The 18,555-nt window shown below is 44.5% G+C and overlaps 1 protein-coding gene across 1 annotated transcript in view; it reads right to left on the reverse strand.

The window, feature by feature from the left end:
• Window positions 1-10,079, reverse strand: part of CAPZA2 (capping actin protein of muscle Z-line subunit alpha 2) — a 28,166-nt gene extending 18,087 nt beyond the window's left edge. Inside the window, exon 1 of the mRNA XM_081330168.1 lies at window positions 9,525-10,079. Coding sequence (XP_081186294.1) covers window positions 9,525-9,563 — 39 coding nt within the window. The 5' untranslated portion in view covers window positions 9,564-10,079. The remainder of the gene's footprint in view (window positions 1-9,524) is intronic.
• Between the last annotated feature and the right edge of the window lie 8,476 nt (window positions 10,080-18,555).

An 18,555-nucleotide genomic window follows, 5' to 3' on the forward strand; every position in this document is an offset into this window, starting at 1 on the left:
CAAAAAACTGCAGCAGCCGTAATACTGGGAGGTGAAGAAAATAATCATCTTTCAGGAATGAACTGCTTGAAATATCTCAGAACAATATTTCTCTCCAATACAGTACTAACTTCAAAGACAGGATTTTTGTTAACACTGCAATCAAAGATGGGAGGTTTACTTTTTCTCCTAAACTAATATGACTCATAATTATAAGCTGTCTCCCAATTATACTAATTAAAGCAGGTGTTTCTTTGTAATGAAATGCTTTGTCAAATGAATGAGCACAAAATAACAATACAATAATGTGGGTTAACTTTTCCAGTATTTCAGTAAACTGCTAACATGCATAACTTTTAACACAACTTTTAAAGTCTTTTATTCTATCAAATGTAATACATAAGATAAGTAAGCATATTACTGTTAAACAAGAGATCAAGCTTTTTTGCAATTGTAAAGATGGCACTATCGGTATTTATAATCTCTTGTGACAAAGCAAAGAAATACTGGCACAAGACTTTCATTTTAATTCAGAAAATTCTCCTTGGTCTCCTAGACCACGGGTCGGCAACCCGCGGCTCCGGAGCCACATGCAGCTCTTTAAGCCGTCTCTTGCAGCTCCCAGTCCTCCTCCGCCGTTCTGGAAAAAAAGTGGGACGAAGGCAGCATCTCTCCAAACATACACCACCCCGTTTGGAGAGCTGCTGCCTTCGTCCAGCTCTCCAGCTCTCCCGTTTGCAGATTGGTTTGCCTTTGTCCATGTTTGACGAAGGCAGCAGCTCTCCAAACGGGCGGCGGCGGTTTGGAGAGCTGCGCGCGCAGCTCTCCAAAACTACACCGCCCCGTTTGCAGAGCTGCTGCCTTCGTCCATGTTTGACAAAGGCAGCAGCTCTCCAAATGGGGCGGCGGCGGTTTGGAGAGCTGTTGCCTTCCGCACAGCTCTCCAAACCTCCGCAGCCCCGTTTGGAGAGCTTCTACCTTCGTCCGTGTTTGACAAAGGCAGCAGCTCTCCAAACGGGGCGGCGGAGGCAACTCTCCAAACCTCCGCCGCCCCGTTTGGAGAGCTGCTGCCTTCATCCATGTTTGACAAAGGCAGCAGCTCTCCAAACGGGGTGGCGGAGGTTTGGAGAGCTGCTGCCTTCCGCACAGCTCTCCAAACCTCCGCCGCCCCATTTGGAGAGCTGCTGCCTTCGTCCATACATGTTTTGCCTTGTTCTGCGCATGTGCGTGCGTGCACGCATGCGCACATTTTGCAGCTCCCACTTTTGTGTGTGTGTGACGGAACCAGTTCCGAGTGGCTCTTTTGCTGTTTCAGGTTGCTGACCCCTGTCCTAGACCAAGGGCTTGAAAATTATTTTAAATATTGACCATAGTGAGAATTTCGTATGCATAAAGACACATCAATTCCCACAATGGGAGAACGGATGCTAAAGGTGATGGACCTGGTGGAGATGTCAAAATTGACTGTCTAAATTAAAGAGAAAAAATTATCTAGTTTTGTTTCCACTTGGAAACTGCTTCTGAACTTAATTCTCAAAACAGAAAAAATGAAAGTTTGATTTTAGGTTTTTGTCTAAATTGACTATGTTGTTATAAAATGGTGTCAAATAATTATAACTTTTCTTTTTAACTGCACTGAAAAAAGCTGGAAGTCACTACCTTTTTTTCTCTTTATCCTTTGCATTTTTAGCCTTTTTGACTTTTTATATTGGTATTTTATCTCATAATAAACTTTAATAAAACTTTGAAAAAAATATTACCAATCTGAATCAGAATAGAGTTGAAAGGGACCTTGGAGGTCTTCTAGCCCAGCTCCCTGCTCATGCAGGAGATCCTATACCAGGCGTAGGCAACCTTGGCTCTTTTATGACTCGTGGACTTCAACTCCCAGAATTCCTGAGTCTGGCTCAGCTGTTCCACTAGTTAATTATTCTCACTGTTAGGAAGTTTCTCCTTAATTTTTGCTTGCTTCTCTCCTTGATTAGTTTCCATCCATTGTTTCTTGTCCTGCCCTCTGGTGCTTTGGGGGGAAAAAATTGACCCCCTCCTCTTTGTGGCAGCCTCTCAAATCCTGGAATACTGCTCAAATACTGAATTTTGAAGAGATTTATTTCAAACACATTCTTAAAGTAACCTTTAATAGACTGGAGTTAAGGCAATCCTCTGTCCAGAGTGTTGCATCTTGAAAAGGTTTGATTGAAAAGCATAGAGCCAACCTGTCTCGTTATGCTAAAATGCGTTAGACTTTTCTGTGATTTCCAGATTTTTACAGCACAGTAAACAGATAGAATCCCACTATTTCCCCAAGGTCAAATCACCCCAAAATATTTTAGGGTTGCTTTTGCTAAAAGACAGAATTGGCAAATAATTCTATTTTTTGTTTCTATTGTTATGGCCAGCTCCAAAAATAAATTGACAGAACTTCCAATATGCAATATTTTGAGTTTAAATAAACCATTTCCCATCCATTGTTTCTTCTTCTGCCCTTTGGCGCTTTGGAAAATAAATTAACCCCCTCCTCTTTGTGGCAGCCTGTCAAATACTGGAATACTGCTATCATGTCCTTCCTAGTCCTTCTTTTCTCTAGACTAGCTAAACAAAAATCCTGCAACCGTTCTTCATATGTTTTAGTCTCCAGGCCTTTAATCATCTTAGTTGCTCTTCTTTGCACTTTTTCCAAAGTCTCAATTTCTTTTTTGACCAAAACTAGATGCACTATTTCAGGTGTGGTCTTACTGAAGCTTTATAAAGCAGTATTATCGTGTTTCCCCAAAAATAAGACCTTTGCTTTCAAAAGAGGCACTAGGACTTATTTTGGGGCACTGTCTTATTTTTTTCACGTACAGGAGGCGCGAGCACTGGGGCCAACGGGAGTGGGAGCACTGCTACCGCCGGCCCTCTGACACATTGTCTGCTTCCCCACGATCACAACGGGCCAAGCTTGCCCTGCTGCTGCTGGGATACTTCTTGGCTGCGGCAGGCACAATTCTGGCTGCCAAGCAGCTGCCCGTGCTGCTACTGACCTTGTGTGGACTCTTAGTCCTCCTGGCAGTGCTGCTCTTGGCAGCTCTGCTGAGCTGCTCCTGCCTGGTTTGGGGCAAGTCAGCCCAGATCTATGACCTCCGGAAAGCCCCACCTGCTACAGGCCTGCCAGGGCTCCTTTGCCAGTGGCCACCTGTGGACCTTACCTTCTGCCCAGCCCGCTGCCCAGCCCCAGCTGCTACCCAGCAGCCTCCACTATTTCCCACTGGAGCTGCCCCTTGCACCCTGCATACACGGCGATGAGCTCCTCCTCCGCCCTGCACGGCTTTGTTGGTGTCTGGCAGCTGGAGGGAGGCAGCTCCAGCCCCCGCCACCTGCCAAGCTGGGCAGAAGGCAAGGTGGCAGCAGTAGTTGGTGGCAGTAGTTGGCGGCAGAGCAGCTGCAGGTGAGGTAGAGGCTGAAGGCAGCCAGGGCAGCCCCATGCCCGCCTCGCACAGCCAGCATGAGAGCTGCAAAGCCCACCAGGGCCAGGGTGCCTGCAGCACCTAGTAGGCATGCAAGCCAGCACACAGCAACCCAAAGGCAAAGCGGCACAGCTCCACCAGCGGCCGCTGGTGAAAGGGCCCTGGCAGCAGGTGGGGCACTCCAGAGGTTGCAGATCTGGGCCAACTTGCTCCATGCCAGGCAGGAGTAGCCCAGCAGGGAGGCAGAGAGCAACACTGCCAAGAGGGCTAAGAGCTCCTGCGAGGCCAGCAGCATCATGGGCAGTTGTGCCAGTTGCTGCAAGCAAGTGGCAAGCACAACAAAAGTGAAAACAAACTACTCATTGAGTATGGTTTGTCAGCCAGTTACAAATCCATCTCGTTGTGATGCTATCCCACATTTTTGTAGTTTACCAAGGAAGAGGTTGTGGTCAACTTTGTCAAATGCCTTGCTGAAGTCTAAATATACTATGTCCAGTAGTAGCATTTCACTGGTCTACTAATTTAGTCACTTTGTCAAAGAATGAAGTAAATTAGTTTGGCACAATCCATTTTTAACAAATCCATGTTGACTACCACTTATAACTTTGTTTCTAGATGTTCACAGATCTGTTTTTTTATTATTTTTTCCAGTATCTTCCCAAGTATCAATGTCAGGCTGATTGGTCTGTAGTTTCCTAGTTCTGGTTTTTTTCGTTTTTTTTAAATTATAGATTACCAAATGTAATCTACAATACAAATATATATATTACTGTATATAAGGAAATTAGAGGTTTTTTTCTTAAGTCATACAAAAGATAAGAAATGAGAGATGCTCCTGTTAACTTCTTCATGTTTATGACCACAACGGAAATCAATTTAGTTAAAAGCAAACCCATATATCATGTTTGTGCCTTTATAAGGCAATAGCAATACTTACTTAGATTTATATTTACAATTTTTGCAATGCAGAAATACACATAAGTATGACAGAGATTTTGTGGTCATTTATAACATTTGTATTATTCATATTATCAGTATATTTAGTAATAAACCAGTGATTATTCGTAAGTATATACACTGTAATATAAATAACTTTTTTCTCTTTTTTCTTAGGTTGCATTTTCAGCCTTGTTTCTATTCTAATTTTTTTCATCTTAAAGAATGTTACAGGGAAGTGGGTAGACTATTCCTCCCTCACATATAAATAACATGAAGACTCAGGATAGTAGAACTTCATTGCCACATCTATCTCTATATTACTAAAACTCTTGTGTTTCTACCCTCAAGTTAGCCTACCACAACAATTTTTGAATCAAGATATCTCAAATCTGCTAACTGAAGGAATGCATAAAAAAATCTGGGATTAATTAGCCCTGAAGAATTGAAACTTCCATGATGTCCAGAAAAGTTTTATTCATAAAATTGTGGCCATTCCAGCAATCACATGGTCATGATTTCCAACATTCCCTACATTTAACTAATTCTCTTCTGAAAAACCTCTGTCAAAATTTACTATCAAGTATTGGTTATCTTTAAGTATATTCCAGAGTTATTTTAAGGATATGTTACGTATCTGTAAGAATCTCATTGGTTTTACATTTGAATTAAGCATACTTGGGAGTAAGGTCTTCAGATGTTTTATCAGCAAGATGTAGAATGAAAACTACTGGTGTTTGTGGAGCCACAAGGTACAGACCTGACATGTTTCTGAAATTGAAGTAAGGATCATTTATACAGGGTTCCCCACCCCACCCTCGGATTTGGGAGGGAGATCTATTAAGATCTGAATGCTTGATTTTAGATGGGAAATAGGAGGCACCTTACTTTTGCTTTCAGCTCTTTGCAACTGATACTCAGTTATGTAATTTCTTACTACCTCAGTTCCTTACATTTCTTTCAGTATATTATTTAAAGATATTCTGTCAACATGTTCTACAATGAAAACAGTTAAGATAGACACAGTTCCAGATTTTGTGCTTCTTTCTCATCTTCCTTTAAAATCCTATTTCTTAGTCATCCAAATGTCCAAGTCAGGGTTCCTGCTGATTTATTTACAATTCTTTGCAAATCTGTATTCAGAATATGCTACAAAATGCAGTGTTATGAGGAAGTAGGGTTCCTGTTTAAAACTGAAAGTTGCTTAATATTCCTCCATGAAATCTACCTAAATTATTTCCTCATACATTTGCATTTCCTCTTTATTTTAAAAAAGCATAGAGTTGTGCACAGTGTAATAACCTGGTTCCTAAAGTAAAAGTACTGGAGGAAAGCTGCCCATCACCTCTTCAATGTTATTACCAACTATGGGAGAAAGGTGAGGCAAATATAAATTCCTTGTGTAAACTCTGTTTATACAAAGGTTGTTCTCCTGGGCTCTATCTATCTAAGATCATGCATGTTGCAAACAGGAGACTTTTTTCTTCCCAGATTACTGCAATATCCATCAGAGAGACTTCTGGAAGATATTTTAAACTTCTGTATGAAAACTGAATTTGTATATATTTTGATAGAGACAGTAAATCAATATTACATATTCAATTAAAATATCAATTTCATACTCCATGGCATTTAACACTCATAATCTCATTATCTAAATACCCATTACAAAGCTTAATTTGCCTCATGATGAAATTACTACTTAAGTAATCAATACCTATGATTTTTGTATTCTACAAGAAAACAGAGATCTTTTGGGAGTACATCAAGAACATAGTTTTCAGAGGATCCTTATGTAATACCTAAAACTAATATTTAAAAATATAGTGGACAATAGTTGATTCATTAGGTCAGCGGTTCCCAACCTTTCCAGCTTGGCAGCCTGGCATGGGGCAGAAGGGGGATAGTTCTGTGTGGGTGGCAGGTATGTGCGCACCACTCCATTTGTACAAGCACCCACTGCTCTCACAAGCTCCCACTGCTTGTGAAGGTGGAGCTGCATGTGTGAGCACAAGCACCCATCACTCATGTGAGTGGAGCTGCATGTGCAGGTGCGCTCATCTGCCGCTTGCGCAGCCTGGTTCCAAACGGGCCATGGTCCACTAGTGGGTCGCAGCCTGGGGTTGGAGAGCCCTGCATTAGGTTATCCTATCAGATATATATCTGAAGCTGGCAAGGAGCATCAGAAATGTTTCTTCCTCTCCTCCTTTCCACTCTCCCTCCCTCTTCCTTTCTTCTACCCTGTTCCTTCCATATTTATTCCTCTTTCTTCCCTCCCTTTATTCCTTCTGCACTGTTCCTTCTTTCCTCCCCTTTCCTTCCTCCTTCCCTCTCTCAAATTCCTACTGTTTCCCTGTTTACTGTGCTTGTGGAAGTTTGCAGAGAGCAAGTCATTGGGAAGCCAACAGGAAGTTGCAACTCCAAAACCAGTAGGCAGCCAAGTTTGAGGGTTGAGAAGTGTGCATGGGTGCATGCAAGATATGTCACACATACTGGATAAGGCATACAGGTGGGTGGTGTGAGTCAGGAAGAGTGCTGGGGAGATGCTTTGTGGGTCAGAGATGGAGCTTACGGGGTCAGCCTGGGTCAGGAAGGCTTGCAAAGTGGGTGAGGTTTTGTGGAAGTACGCAAAAGGTATTGTAGGCATCAAGAAGGGCACAGGGTGAATAGCGTGGATTGGGGAGGATAGCGTGGACTGTAAGGACACATAGGATTTCTAACCTTACCTTCCTAGAAGACAGCTAAGTGGCTGCTAGTGGGTGAGGGAGGGATAGAGGGATTGCCAGAATGGCTGGGAAACTATCAGAAATGTTGAAAATTAGGATCATGTGACTACAACAGCAGTCCAGCAGCTGAAAAAGCCACAACTTCCCCAATTTAATTTCCTCAGAAGGCATACAGCCTGTATTTTGGAGATATTGTGTAAATTAGTCCATTTGAGATACCTTGGAACAAGAATTGTTACCCTGTGTTTTATCCAGCTAAAGGTTATAGAGACAAGAGTTTTAGTTGTATACTAGACATCTTTGGGTCATTCTTTCAGAGATATTAGATTCCTCAATGTCTTCAATATAACTTCTAATGTACTGCCTTCACTGGAAAAGTTGGGATACATTCAGAGATGTATATACTTAGAAAATAGCCCTTGTTGAACTAGATAGCAATCAAATATTAGCACAGAAAATATTTTATGACACTCTGTGTTAAGTGTTTATGATAATATTTGTCATAAAATATTTTATAAAATTTGCCAAATTTTAATTCCAAGGGAGTTATGGTCACAGATTTTGAACACATTCTGTAAATTAGTCTACTTGAGGTTCCTTGGCTCAAAAATTATTGCTCTATGATGCACTGTTTTGCCCAGTTAAAGGCAAATGAAAGTTTTAGTAGTATACAGATTGATGTGAACTCAAGAGTCTATGGTTCCTACTGAAGTCATTCAATACAGCTATCCTTCTGGACACAAAACCTCTAGACCACCCAGTTCGGTTAATATGCAACTAAGCTTTGGTTAAACTAAGCTATTTATTGAATAAATATAAATCAATTCAATTATTCATGAATTATTTTATATTTCTTCTTCAGTTGGATAATAGTGGCATGAAAAGGAAGTTATTTCCTTTCAATTAACCAAATCAAGCTAAAGATCATCTTGCAAAATTTTGATCTGATCCTGGCCAGTGGTCATTTCCTTAACTGCAGTTTATTAAATCTACAATTGCCAAACTTAAAACATGTAGTTTGGATTCATGCAATTAGGTTTTACTGAACAAATTCACAATTAACACACCAAGTAACTTTCCTATATTATGGCTTACCATCTTGCATGAATCTAAACTACATGATTTAAGTTTGGCCATTGCAGATTCTATAAACCATGGTTAAAGAAGTGACAGCAAAATAGGAGGATCAAATCAAAATTCTGCAAGATGTTCTTCAGCTTAGTTTGGTTAATTAAAGGGGAATGACTTCCTTTTCATACCAGTATATCAAATTGAAGGACAAATATAAAAGAATACATAAATGATTTGATTTATACTTATTCAATATCTATTGAATGAATAAAACCAGGGAAAAGAACCTCATACATCTTAAAATCTAGCTGTAAAACCACTTACACATTACAGAAGTAATGTGGGAATGTGACAGCTGCAGGTTATAAACATACATGTGTCACAAGAACACAAGTCAGGAAGATGGTTCAAAAACATGCTTAGCAACAATGATTCATTATTAACTGGGGTTTCACAGCATGCTACATATAAGCCATCACTATAAATGATAACAGATTGACAGAACAAAAGCAAATGCAGGTTGCTTTGTGAATTGAAACACTAAGTGAGCAATTTCTAGCACGGATCTGAGTAAAGGGAAAAGGCATGCAAACTTTAAGACTCCTGGGAAGAAGTGATCAGGAAATTATCCTTTAACCAGTCAATTACCCTCAGCACCAGATTAACAAGATGCACCTGGAAAACCCAAAAAGGAGCAGTGCGGGAGCCCCTTCCAAGCAAAACATTAGAAAATATAATCAGATCTGCAAAATAATCCCTCAAAATTCGAGTCAAGGGCTAGACGTCAGAGAATTCAGGGGCGGTAAAAAAAAGTGTCCACCAGAGCCACCTTTTGGAAATCACTTCATGCCACGAGAATAGATTACGGGCCATGATCAACTGAAGTGGGTGGGCTATGCCATCCACCAAGAAATTGCCCTCAACCATTCCAGCGGCAAGAGAGGTGGCGGGACTAACCCCGGAGGCCGACGGAGAGAGAGGGGCTGACAGGAGCAGGAGGAGCCCCTTTCTATCAGCCGGACTTCCTCCGGATCAAAGAGGAAAGGCAGATCCAGGGAGAGGCGAGGAGACACCGGATCCGCCGCACCCGTTTTGCTTCAGCCCCAACTCGGCGCCTGCAGCCTATTTTCAGCCATCGGACCGTACAAGGAGTGGAGAAGGCGGCGAGTAAAGCAGGCCTCCGGCAGAAGGAAAAGAACCTTTCCCATCTGACAGAGTTGACCTGACGGCTCGAGCCTGCTCCACATCCGCTTGCTTAATTTCTTTCTTCCTTCCTTGTCCCCGGGAGGGGGAGAAGGAACCGCCACCGCTTCCTCCTCCTCCCTTCTCCCCCAACGCCACCTTCTGCAGCGAGGGCCTTCTTTACCTTCTCCTCATCGGAGAGCTGGTCCTCCTGATCCGCCATCTTAACTCCTATCCGGTCAACCCACGAGGAAAAAAAGAAGCCCGGGAGACTCGCAAATCGTTAACTAGAGAAGGAAGAACAGCAGCAGCCGCCAAGGCCCAGCCGCCGTCTCCGCCCCTCAGTCAAGCAAGAAGGGCGGGGCTCGGACTCGGGGCGCGGCCTCGAGGAAAGGCGGAGGTGGAGAGAGAGCGCGAGGCCCAAGCGCGCAGCGCAGCAGGCACACGAGGGAGTTGGAGCAGAAGAGCATGCGCAAGCGGTCTTCCGGCATTGAGGCCGTCATCTGCCGTACTGGGGTTTTCATTTTAGTAGTCTCTCTCTTTTTAGGATTACGAGTTTAAGTCTTTGAGAGTTATGTTTAAATTCTTAATCAGGGGGAGTTTCAAATAATATCAATCTGTTCGTTTTGTAAACATTTAGCAGACTATCTGGTAAGCCTCTCGGCCCTGAACACGCGGTGCCAAGCTAACATGCAAGGAGGTGTCCCCTACCAGCCTAGCAACCCCGACTAGAAGCCAGTCTCTTGTTTATCAGCTAACAAGAGAGTCCACCCTCTCTTCAAGCTTTGTTTTTCACTGTATCAACAACGCCAATTGTCTCAATCAGTAATGTTTGTGGATACTTTGTATAGCAAGTCTACTGAGTTCATAGGAATTGTTAAAGTGTGTGTCTATTGATGAGGTTGTAATAAAAGAGCACCTATGTCAATGGATTTAAATCGGTCATTAAATTTGTAATTGATAGTAATCACATGTATAAAGATTAAGATACAAAAAATGAGGGCTTGGCAAAAAAGCCAGTTGGGTTCACAAGAGATTTGAGTTCACAAAAGAATGTCTCTACCAGGAGAAATGTTTTGATAAATAGATTTCAAATGAACTAAAATACATCATGGTTAAATTGCACCTTAATTGATAGTAATGATAGAGAAGTACCCATGATTGAAGGGGTTTAGGATATGGATTCTGAACTCAGAAGCTGAAACTATAATAGTCAGTGGGGAAGGCTAGAGGTTTAGGATGCTATAATTTAAGGTTCATACTTTAAATTCCATCTATAGATATGGCTCAAATAACTTTTTTTCTGTTTATTTTAGGGGTGTCCTACTTGTTTAAACAGAGGGTCATAATTAGGCAGAAATTGAACCATTGGTACTGTTAGATACTGGATTCGTTGCGTGATCGACGAGGCGAGAGTTCAGCAAAGATCATTGCTTATTGGTTGCAGGAACTGAACTGAACTGAGAAACAGGGCTGCGAATGCAGCAATTTATACCCTGGCCTCTAGGCGGCAGCCAATAGATTTAAAGCAACCTATTGCCGCCCTAGAGGCAGCCAATGGTGGCGCTGGAGATGGGTTGTCTGAGGAGCTGGGAGCCGTTAGCCAGCTTCCCTGCTTGAGCAACCTTCCAGCAATTAACCCACCTGATATTCCCTGAGCAAGACAAAGCCCAACACATTACACCCCTCCCCCCTAGAATGTACATACATTATAACAACAAAAGGAGAATGATCACAGCAATACAAGTTTTACAGAGGTACAACAGTAATATACAATGTCCACATTTTTCCATACTGACTAATACAGAGTCTCCTGGCAAGAAGCACATTAATACTACAAACAACATTATAGCTCAGTTATTTCAGAACAAAATCTTGTAGATATGCAGGAGGCTTGCGAACCCTCGTGGAACGCCTGGGAGAGCCAGGCACTCCCTGGCCTACCAGCTTGCCCACCGGGCTGGGTAGACCAGGGCCCATAAGTTCAAGCGAGTCTGGCTGACTCGGAATTCTCTGGCTGGCCCTCTCTGGTCAGCCCACCCCAGAGTCCAATCGCTCCGCAGAGTTAGCACAGCTGCTGTAGTGTTCTGGTTGGTTTTCTTCATCAGGGGCCCCATGTTGCACTCCTGGGCTTTGTTCCCCTACTGACACCTCCCCATTGCTCTGACTTCCTGGGACCTCAGAGCCTATGGATTGATCGGCCTGTCTGTCGGGCTGCGGTCCGTGGATGGGACCTGTGACAAAGTCCTCGTTTTGTGGCCGTTCTGGAAAGCGCTTCCTAAGCCTTTTCTGCAGCTATGTCCCCCGCGTGGAGGGGAAACTCTGGCAAGTCCTGAATGGACAAAACATGGGCCGCTGCGGCCGGATCTGGTTTGACTTGAGGCAGTGGAAGCCTGCTCAGGCCATCTGCATGGCCCATATCCTTGCTGGGTTTGTGAATTAGCTTAAAGCAGTAAGCCGATAAAAAAAATGGACCATCTTAGCATCCTAGGGGATAAAATGTGGGGTGTCTGTCTGTAGTGAATAACCCCAATAGCAGTTTATGGTCTCTAAAGACTGTGAAGTCGCTGCCTTATAAGTAGTCGTGGAATTTTTTTACTCCAGCTACTATGGCCAGTGCCTCTTTGTCGACTTGAGTGTAATTACGCTTGGCGGAGGACAGTGTCCTCGAATAAAAAGCAATTAGAACTTGAGTTCCATCGCTCACTAAGTGACTCAGGACAGCCCCCACCATCACATGCAAGGCATACTGGCATCGATTCCTTAAAGTGAGTGATTGTGGAACTGATGGACAGAAGAGCCTTCAATTCCTGAAAGCTGCTTTCATGAACACTAGTCCACTTCCATGTAGCATTTTTGTCCAAAACCCAGCGTAACGGATCTGCTAATGCGGCCTTGTTAGGAAGGAATGCATGGTAAAAATTTAGGAGGCCTAGGAATGCCTGCAGCTCTCCCTTCGTTTTGGGGCTGGGTGCCATCTGAATGGCTTTTACCTTAGACTCAGCAGGATGGATGCCGTCAGCATCTGTACAGAAACCCAAGAACTCAGTTGAAGGGACTCCAATACTGCACTTATTCTTTTTAAGCTTGAGGCCTGCTTCGCACAGTTTTTGAAGGACAGCTCTGAGCCTCCTTGCTAGCACCTCAGTAGATTCACTGACGATGAGCACTTCATCAAAATAGGGGCAGACCCCCGGAATGCCCTTGAGCGTCCGTTCCATAATGCCCTGAAAAATGCCAGGTGCTACACTGACCCCAAATTGCAGGCGCTTTACTTTAAACGCCCCCTTGTGGGTTACAATTGTCTGTGCCGTGGCTGTGGCCTCATCAACACAAAGCTGTTGGTAGGCCTGAGCCAAGTCTAGTTTTGCAAAAATTGTACCGCCTTGCAAAGATGCCAGGATGTGGCTTACTACTGGCACAGGGTATGCATGCTGTTTGAGTGCACAGTTAATTGTGCATTTTTAATTGGCACAGATTCTGACCTCCGCATTGGCTTTTTTTTTTTATTTACGCCTTGTTCAACAAGTTTATCTAACTCAGCATCTATCTTGTGTTTGAGAGCAAATGGCACCCTACGAGGTTTAATCCTGACCGGCAATACAGTAGGATCTAGTTTAAATGTTATTGGCGGGCCCGTGTAAGTCCCCAGAGCTGAATCAAACACATCTGTGAATTCCTCGCATACTGTCGCTAGACTCGCGACTTGCGTCCAGTTAATTCCAGTTACTTGGATGCCTAGTGCATCAAACCAATCGAGCCCGATCAGGCTCATTCGCTGATCCCCTACTACGACAATGTCCAGGTGTCCAGAAAACCCCTTAAATTTAATGGCTAGTGTGGCCTCACCTTTGACTGCGACTCTGGCATTCTGGAAATCAGTATAATGTCAGAAAGCTCACCCCACCAGCGGCTGGGTCCCCAACGCCACCCCCGAGAGGGGCAGAACCCACTGAGATTACAACAGAACCCACTGAGAGTTCAACAGAGACAGTGCCGAGGATCCTCACAGGAACACCGCAACCTGAGGGCCCCTGGCAAGGGGGGGGGTCCCACAACAGATCATTAGGCCAATTGTGGAGAGGGGTAATGGGCCGGACAACCCACCTGGGATATACCCAGTCAGGGAACATAGGCCTCCGGCTTACCTAAGGGACTATGTAAGGAAATAATGATGATTCCACAATTGGGGGGGAAGGGGTGTTATGGACATTGTTAATCAGCTCGGATTGGTTAATCCCACTGGCGGGAATCCCTGGACACCGGGTTGGGTGCCAGCGGCAAGGCGGGAGATTCCAGCCAGGGGGTTGGCCAGCGTCCAGCGGCTGCCGGACATATAAGCTACCCAAGTCTTGATATCGCGATCAATTCCATGTGCAGCTCAATAAAGCAATGTAACCTCAAATCCGTCTCCCTGTTATTGCCGCCGATCCGGACACAACAGGTACCATTAATATTATATAAATTATATAAATTATATAAATCAAAACAAAAAAAATTATTACCATCATTGAGTTTAATTCTTTTTATTTCAAGATATACAGGTGAAACTCGAAAAATTAGAATATCATGCAAAAGTTCATTTGTTTCAGTAATGCAACTTAAAAGGGGAACTAATATACGAGATAGACTCATTACATGCAAAGCAAGATAGTTCAAGCCGTGATTTGTCATAATTTTGATGATTATGTCGTACAGCTCATGAAAACCCCAAATCCACAATCTCAGAAAATTAGAATATTACATGCAATCAATAAAACAAGGAGTGTACATAGAACAATATCGGACCTCTGAAAAGTACAAGCATGCATACGTACTCAGTACTTGGTTTGGGCCCCTTTTGCAGCAATTATTGCCTCAATGCGGCGTGGCATGGAAGCTATCAGCCTGTGGCACTGCTGAGGTGTTATGGAAGACCAAGATACTTCAATAGCGGCTTTCAGCTCTTCTGCATTGTTCGGTCTCATGTCTCATCTTTCTTTTGGCATAGATACTCTATTGGGTTCAGGTCAGGCGAGTTTGCTGGCCAATCAAGCACAGTAATCCCACGGTCATTGAACCAGGTTTTGGTGCTTTTTGCAGCGTGGGCAGGTGCCAGGTCCTGCTGGAAAATGAAGTCAGCATCCCCATAAAGCTCCTCTGCGGAAGGAAGCATGAAGTGCTCCAAAATCTCCTGGTAGACAGCTGCGTTGACCCTGGACTTAATGAAGCACAGTGGACCAACACCAGCAGATAACATGGCTCCCCAAATCAACACAGACTGTGGAAACTTCACACTGGACTTCAAGCATCTTGCAGTGTGTGCCTCTCCATTCTTCCTTCAGACTCTGGGTCCTTAGTTTCTAAATGAGATGCAAAAGTTGCTCTCATCAGAAAAGAGGACTTTGGACCACTGAGCAACAGACCAGGTCTGTTTTTCTTTAGCCCAGGTAAGACGCTTGTGATGTTTGTTGTTCAGGAGCGTCTTGACAAGAGGAATACGACATTTGAAGCCCATGTCCAGGATCCGTCTGTATGTGGTGGCTCTTGATGCGCTGACTCCAGCCTCAGTCCATTCCTTGTGAAAGTCCCCAACACTTTTAAATGGCCTTTTCCTGACAATCCTCTCCAGGCTGCGGTCATCCCTGCTGCTTGTGCACCTTTTTCTTCCACACTTTTCCCTTCCACATAACTTTCTATTAATGTGCTTTGATACAGCACTTTGGGAACATCCAACTTCTTTTGCAATTACCTTTTGAAGCTTTCCCTCCTTATGGAGGGTGTCAATGATGGTTTTCTGCACAACTGTCAGGTCAGCAGTCTTCCCCATGATTGTGATTTCTACTGAACCAGACTGAGAGACCATTTAAAGGCTCAGGAACCTTTTGCAGGTGTTATGGCTTCATTAGCTAATTAGAGTGGGACACTTTGAGCCTAGAATATTGCACCTTTTCACAATATTCTAATTTTCTGAAATTGTGGATTTGGGGTTTTAATGAGCTATAAGCCATAATCATCACAATTATGACAAATCACAGCTTAAACTATCTTGCTTTGCATGTAATGAGTCTATCTCATATATTAGTTTCCCCTTTTAAGTTGCATTACTGAAATAAATGAACTTTTGCACGATATTCTAATTTTTCGAGTTTCACCTGTACAATATCCGTTACCCTGCTTTCAATGGACTAGCAATCTAAGATCCCTGTTGAAATTGGTAGTAAATTTCTGCTTTTCCCCCATTGAGTGATACTAATTGTCAGAATCCATTTATATCACATTCATAAATGTACTGTATATTTAAAATATTGTGCGTCCCTGGATTCTGCCATTCTCCAGGGGGGGGGGGAGAGGTGAAGATGTTTATTTAGCCTGACCGGAGGCTGCATTCCAAAGACCAGGCAAACCCCTTTGATCCCAGTACAACAAAGGAGGGGAAGGAAGGGAGAAGAGATCTGGGTTGTATCCCTATCTGGAACTGAAAGGAAGAAAGCAATTAGCAATAAAGCACAAAAAGATTCCCTTTTCCCACAAAAGGGTTGACACCTAAGTTTAATTGATGTGAGGCTGACCAGATGGGGCTGAAGGGGGGGTTGAAACGGGAATCCTTTATATAGTAAAAATGTACACACAATGCCAGATCCTGTCTTGTATTTCCACAACCGATCATGTCTTAGTAAAAACTCCTTTTGGACAAGACCTGGCTCCAAGAGTTCTTTATTTTCCTAAGATGTGGATTGGGGTGGGTCCTGACAGTAGACAGGATCTGCTATAAGAGTCAACCTGGAAGGGAAAACCTTACCAGGGGACTTTGCAATAAATACAATGTCTGGCGACGAAGCAAGAGAGGAGGGAAGCCCCATGGAGAGGGAGTCTTCCTCCTGAATGAAATCCCAGGAACGATGGGAAACTGAAGCGGAGCAGTGGGCTAATGCCTCCTTAAGTAACACCAGCTGCCTGCAATTATTGCAGGTTCGCATCCCACCAGGCTCAAGGTTGACTCAGCCTTCCATCCTCCCGAGGTAGGTAAAATGAGGACCCAGATTGTTGGGGGCAATTAAGCTGACTTTGTAATAATGCCGCTTGGGGTGTGTGTGAAAGCCCTAATAAGCAGGCATATACATAGAATGAAGGCTACTGCTAAGCTTGTAAGCCGCCCTGAGTCTTTGGAGAAGGGCGGGATATAAATGGAATTAAAATAAAATAAATAAAAAATAAAAAATATTCCCCCAGGGAAGAAGTGGTGGAGCAGCATGACCAAAAACCCTGATGGTCGATGGGCGTTGGAAGGAAAAGTGAGTGGGAAAAGGCATCGGGGGAAGTGACCCCAAGGCGGAGCAATCACCAACCGGAATGGAGGCAAGAGTTGGAGAGCTCCCTGCATGTCAATGAAGAGGAGCGGATTCTAGAAAGAGCTATCGACCTGATGAAGTCAACCGTTAGCTCACTAAGAGAGGAGAAAGCTGAGGACCGCAGCCGAGGCAGCGAATGGGCCGGCGACTGGAGAGGTAATGGAGGGGATCCAGCACCTGAAACCCCGGGGCCGTCCAATGGAACAGGAGTCGCTGCCTCAGCAGTCCCCACCCTCCCAGAATCACAGACGGGCAGCAGGATGAGGAGCGATACTGTCAGTGGCGCAGACAATGCTCCAGTCAAAGATTCCCGCCCCTGGAAACAAAATTCAAGGGGGAGCCATCACGATTGGGATTTTTCTTAACCCAAGTCCTTAGCTATATGGAAGAATATGGATGGGACATCCCCAGTGACAAAACCCGCATCCGAATTGTGCAATCTGCCCTGGACGGACCGGCTGCAGACTGGGTGGTGAACCTACATGACTCCAACGCCCCAGAACTCAATGATTTCAACCGATTCATGGCATCCTTGGCGGCGTTTCAAGGATCCTTTGGCTTATCATAAAGCCTGGGAGAGAATCAAAACAGTCAGGCAGGGCAGACGGCCTGTGGCTGAATACACCCAAGAATTCTGAGCCATTACCAGCAAGCTGAACTGGCCAGAAGACATCCTCCTTAGCCATTTCAAAGATGGGCTAAAGTACAACCTGTATGATGCTTGCCTGCCTCGAGGAGACCCACACCATCTCGACGACTGGTATGTCCTGGCAGAGGAGGGGGAGATAGACCTACTGAAGAGACACTGTCGGGGGAAACCATGGGGCCACCTGCCAACCGAGCAAACACGTGAGAGGGAGAACCCACCGCCCACAGCTAAAAAATCAACAGGCTGTTTCAAATGCGGAAGAGAGGGTCACGGCGCCGCAGAATGCCGCTCAAAACCCCCCCAGCATAAAACAGAGGCATCACCCTCCAAGAAACTAGGGAAACCCCAAGGCAACCCAAAAGAATCTTCCATGAAGGGGACAGGGGCTGTAGAGTTCACAACCCCTGCCAAGAACTGGGATTAGATTCCAGCCTTCACCACAGGGGTGGCAGACACCTCGGAAGACAGCTTAGAGGGAGAACCTTTGGTAAGTGCATCCATTCCACCCATTCTTAAGACAGTGACTATATTAGCTTCCTCTATGCCTGAAGTCGTCAAAGTAAAAGCCCTAATAAACTCTGGTTGCACCCGCTGCCTCATCAGCTCGACGCTGGTGGAGAAATTGAGCATCCCAGTGAGGAGACTAAAACAACCAATCTCCTTTAGCCAATTAGATGGGTCAATAGCGGGGGGGGCAGCTACCCTCGCCACTTTACCAATTCACCTATGCCTGGGGTCTCATGAGGAAGACATAACGTTTGTAGTGGCCCCAGGCATGGAATGCCCATTGATTTTAGGACTGGAATGGTTGAAGAAATGGAACCCCGGGATAAATTGGAGGACAACTGAACTCTATTTCCCAGAGGGGGAGAGAAAAGCTTAAAACCCCAAAGCATCCCCCCAACCCGGAGAGAGGAGACAGCATCAGTGGGGGAAGAGAAGGGGTTACCAGAGATACCGGAGGAATACAGGGACCTTGCTGAGGTTTTCAGTGAGGAACGGGCAGATGAGCTTCCCCCCCACCGCCCTACAGACTGTGCTATAGAATTCAAAGCTGGGGCAAAACTCCCAAAGCCCAGGATGTATGCCATGAGCCCTAAGGAAATGGCAGAAATGGAAAGATTCATAAAGAAAAACTTGGAAAGAGGTTTTATCGAGCCTGCCAGACCCAAAGTGGCCGCCCTGGTTCTGCTCAGGGAGAAGAAGGATGGTTCTTACCGGTTCTACCACCAAAG

The sequence above is a fragment of the Vipera berus genome (assembly GCF_964194415.1).
Source record: "Vipera berus genome assembly, chromosome: 6".
NCBI lineage: Eukaryota > Metazoa > Chordata > Lepidosauria > Squamata > Viperidae > Vipera > Vipera berus.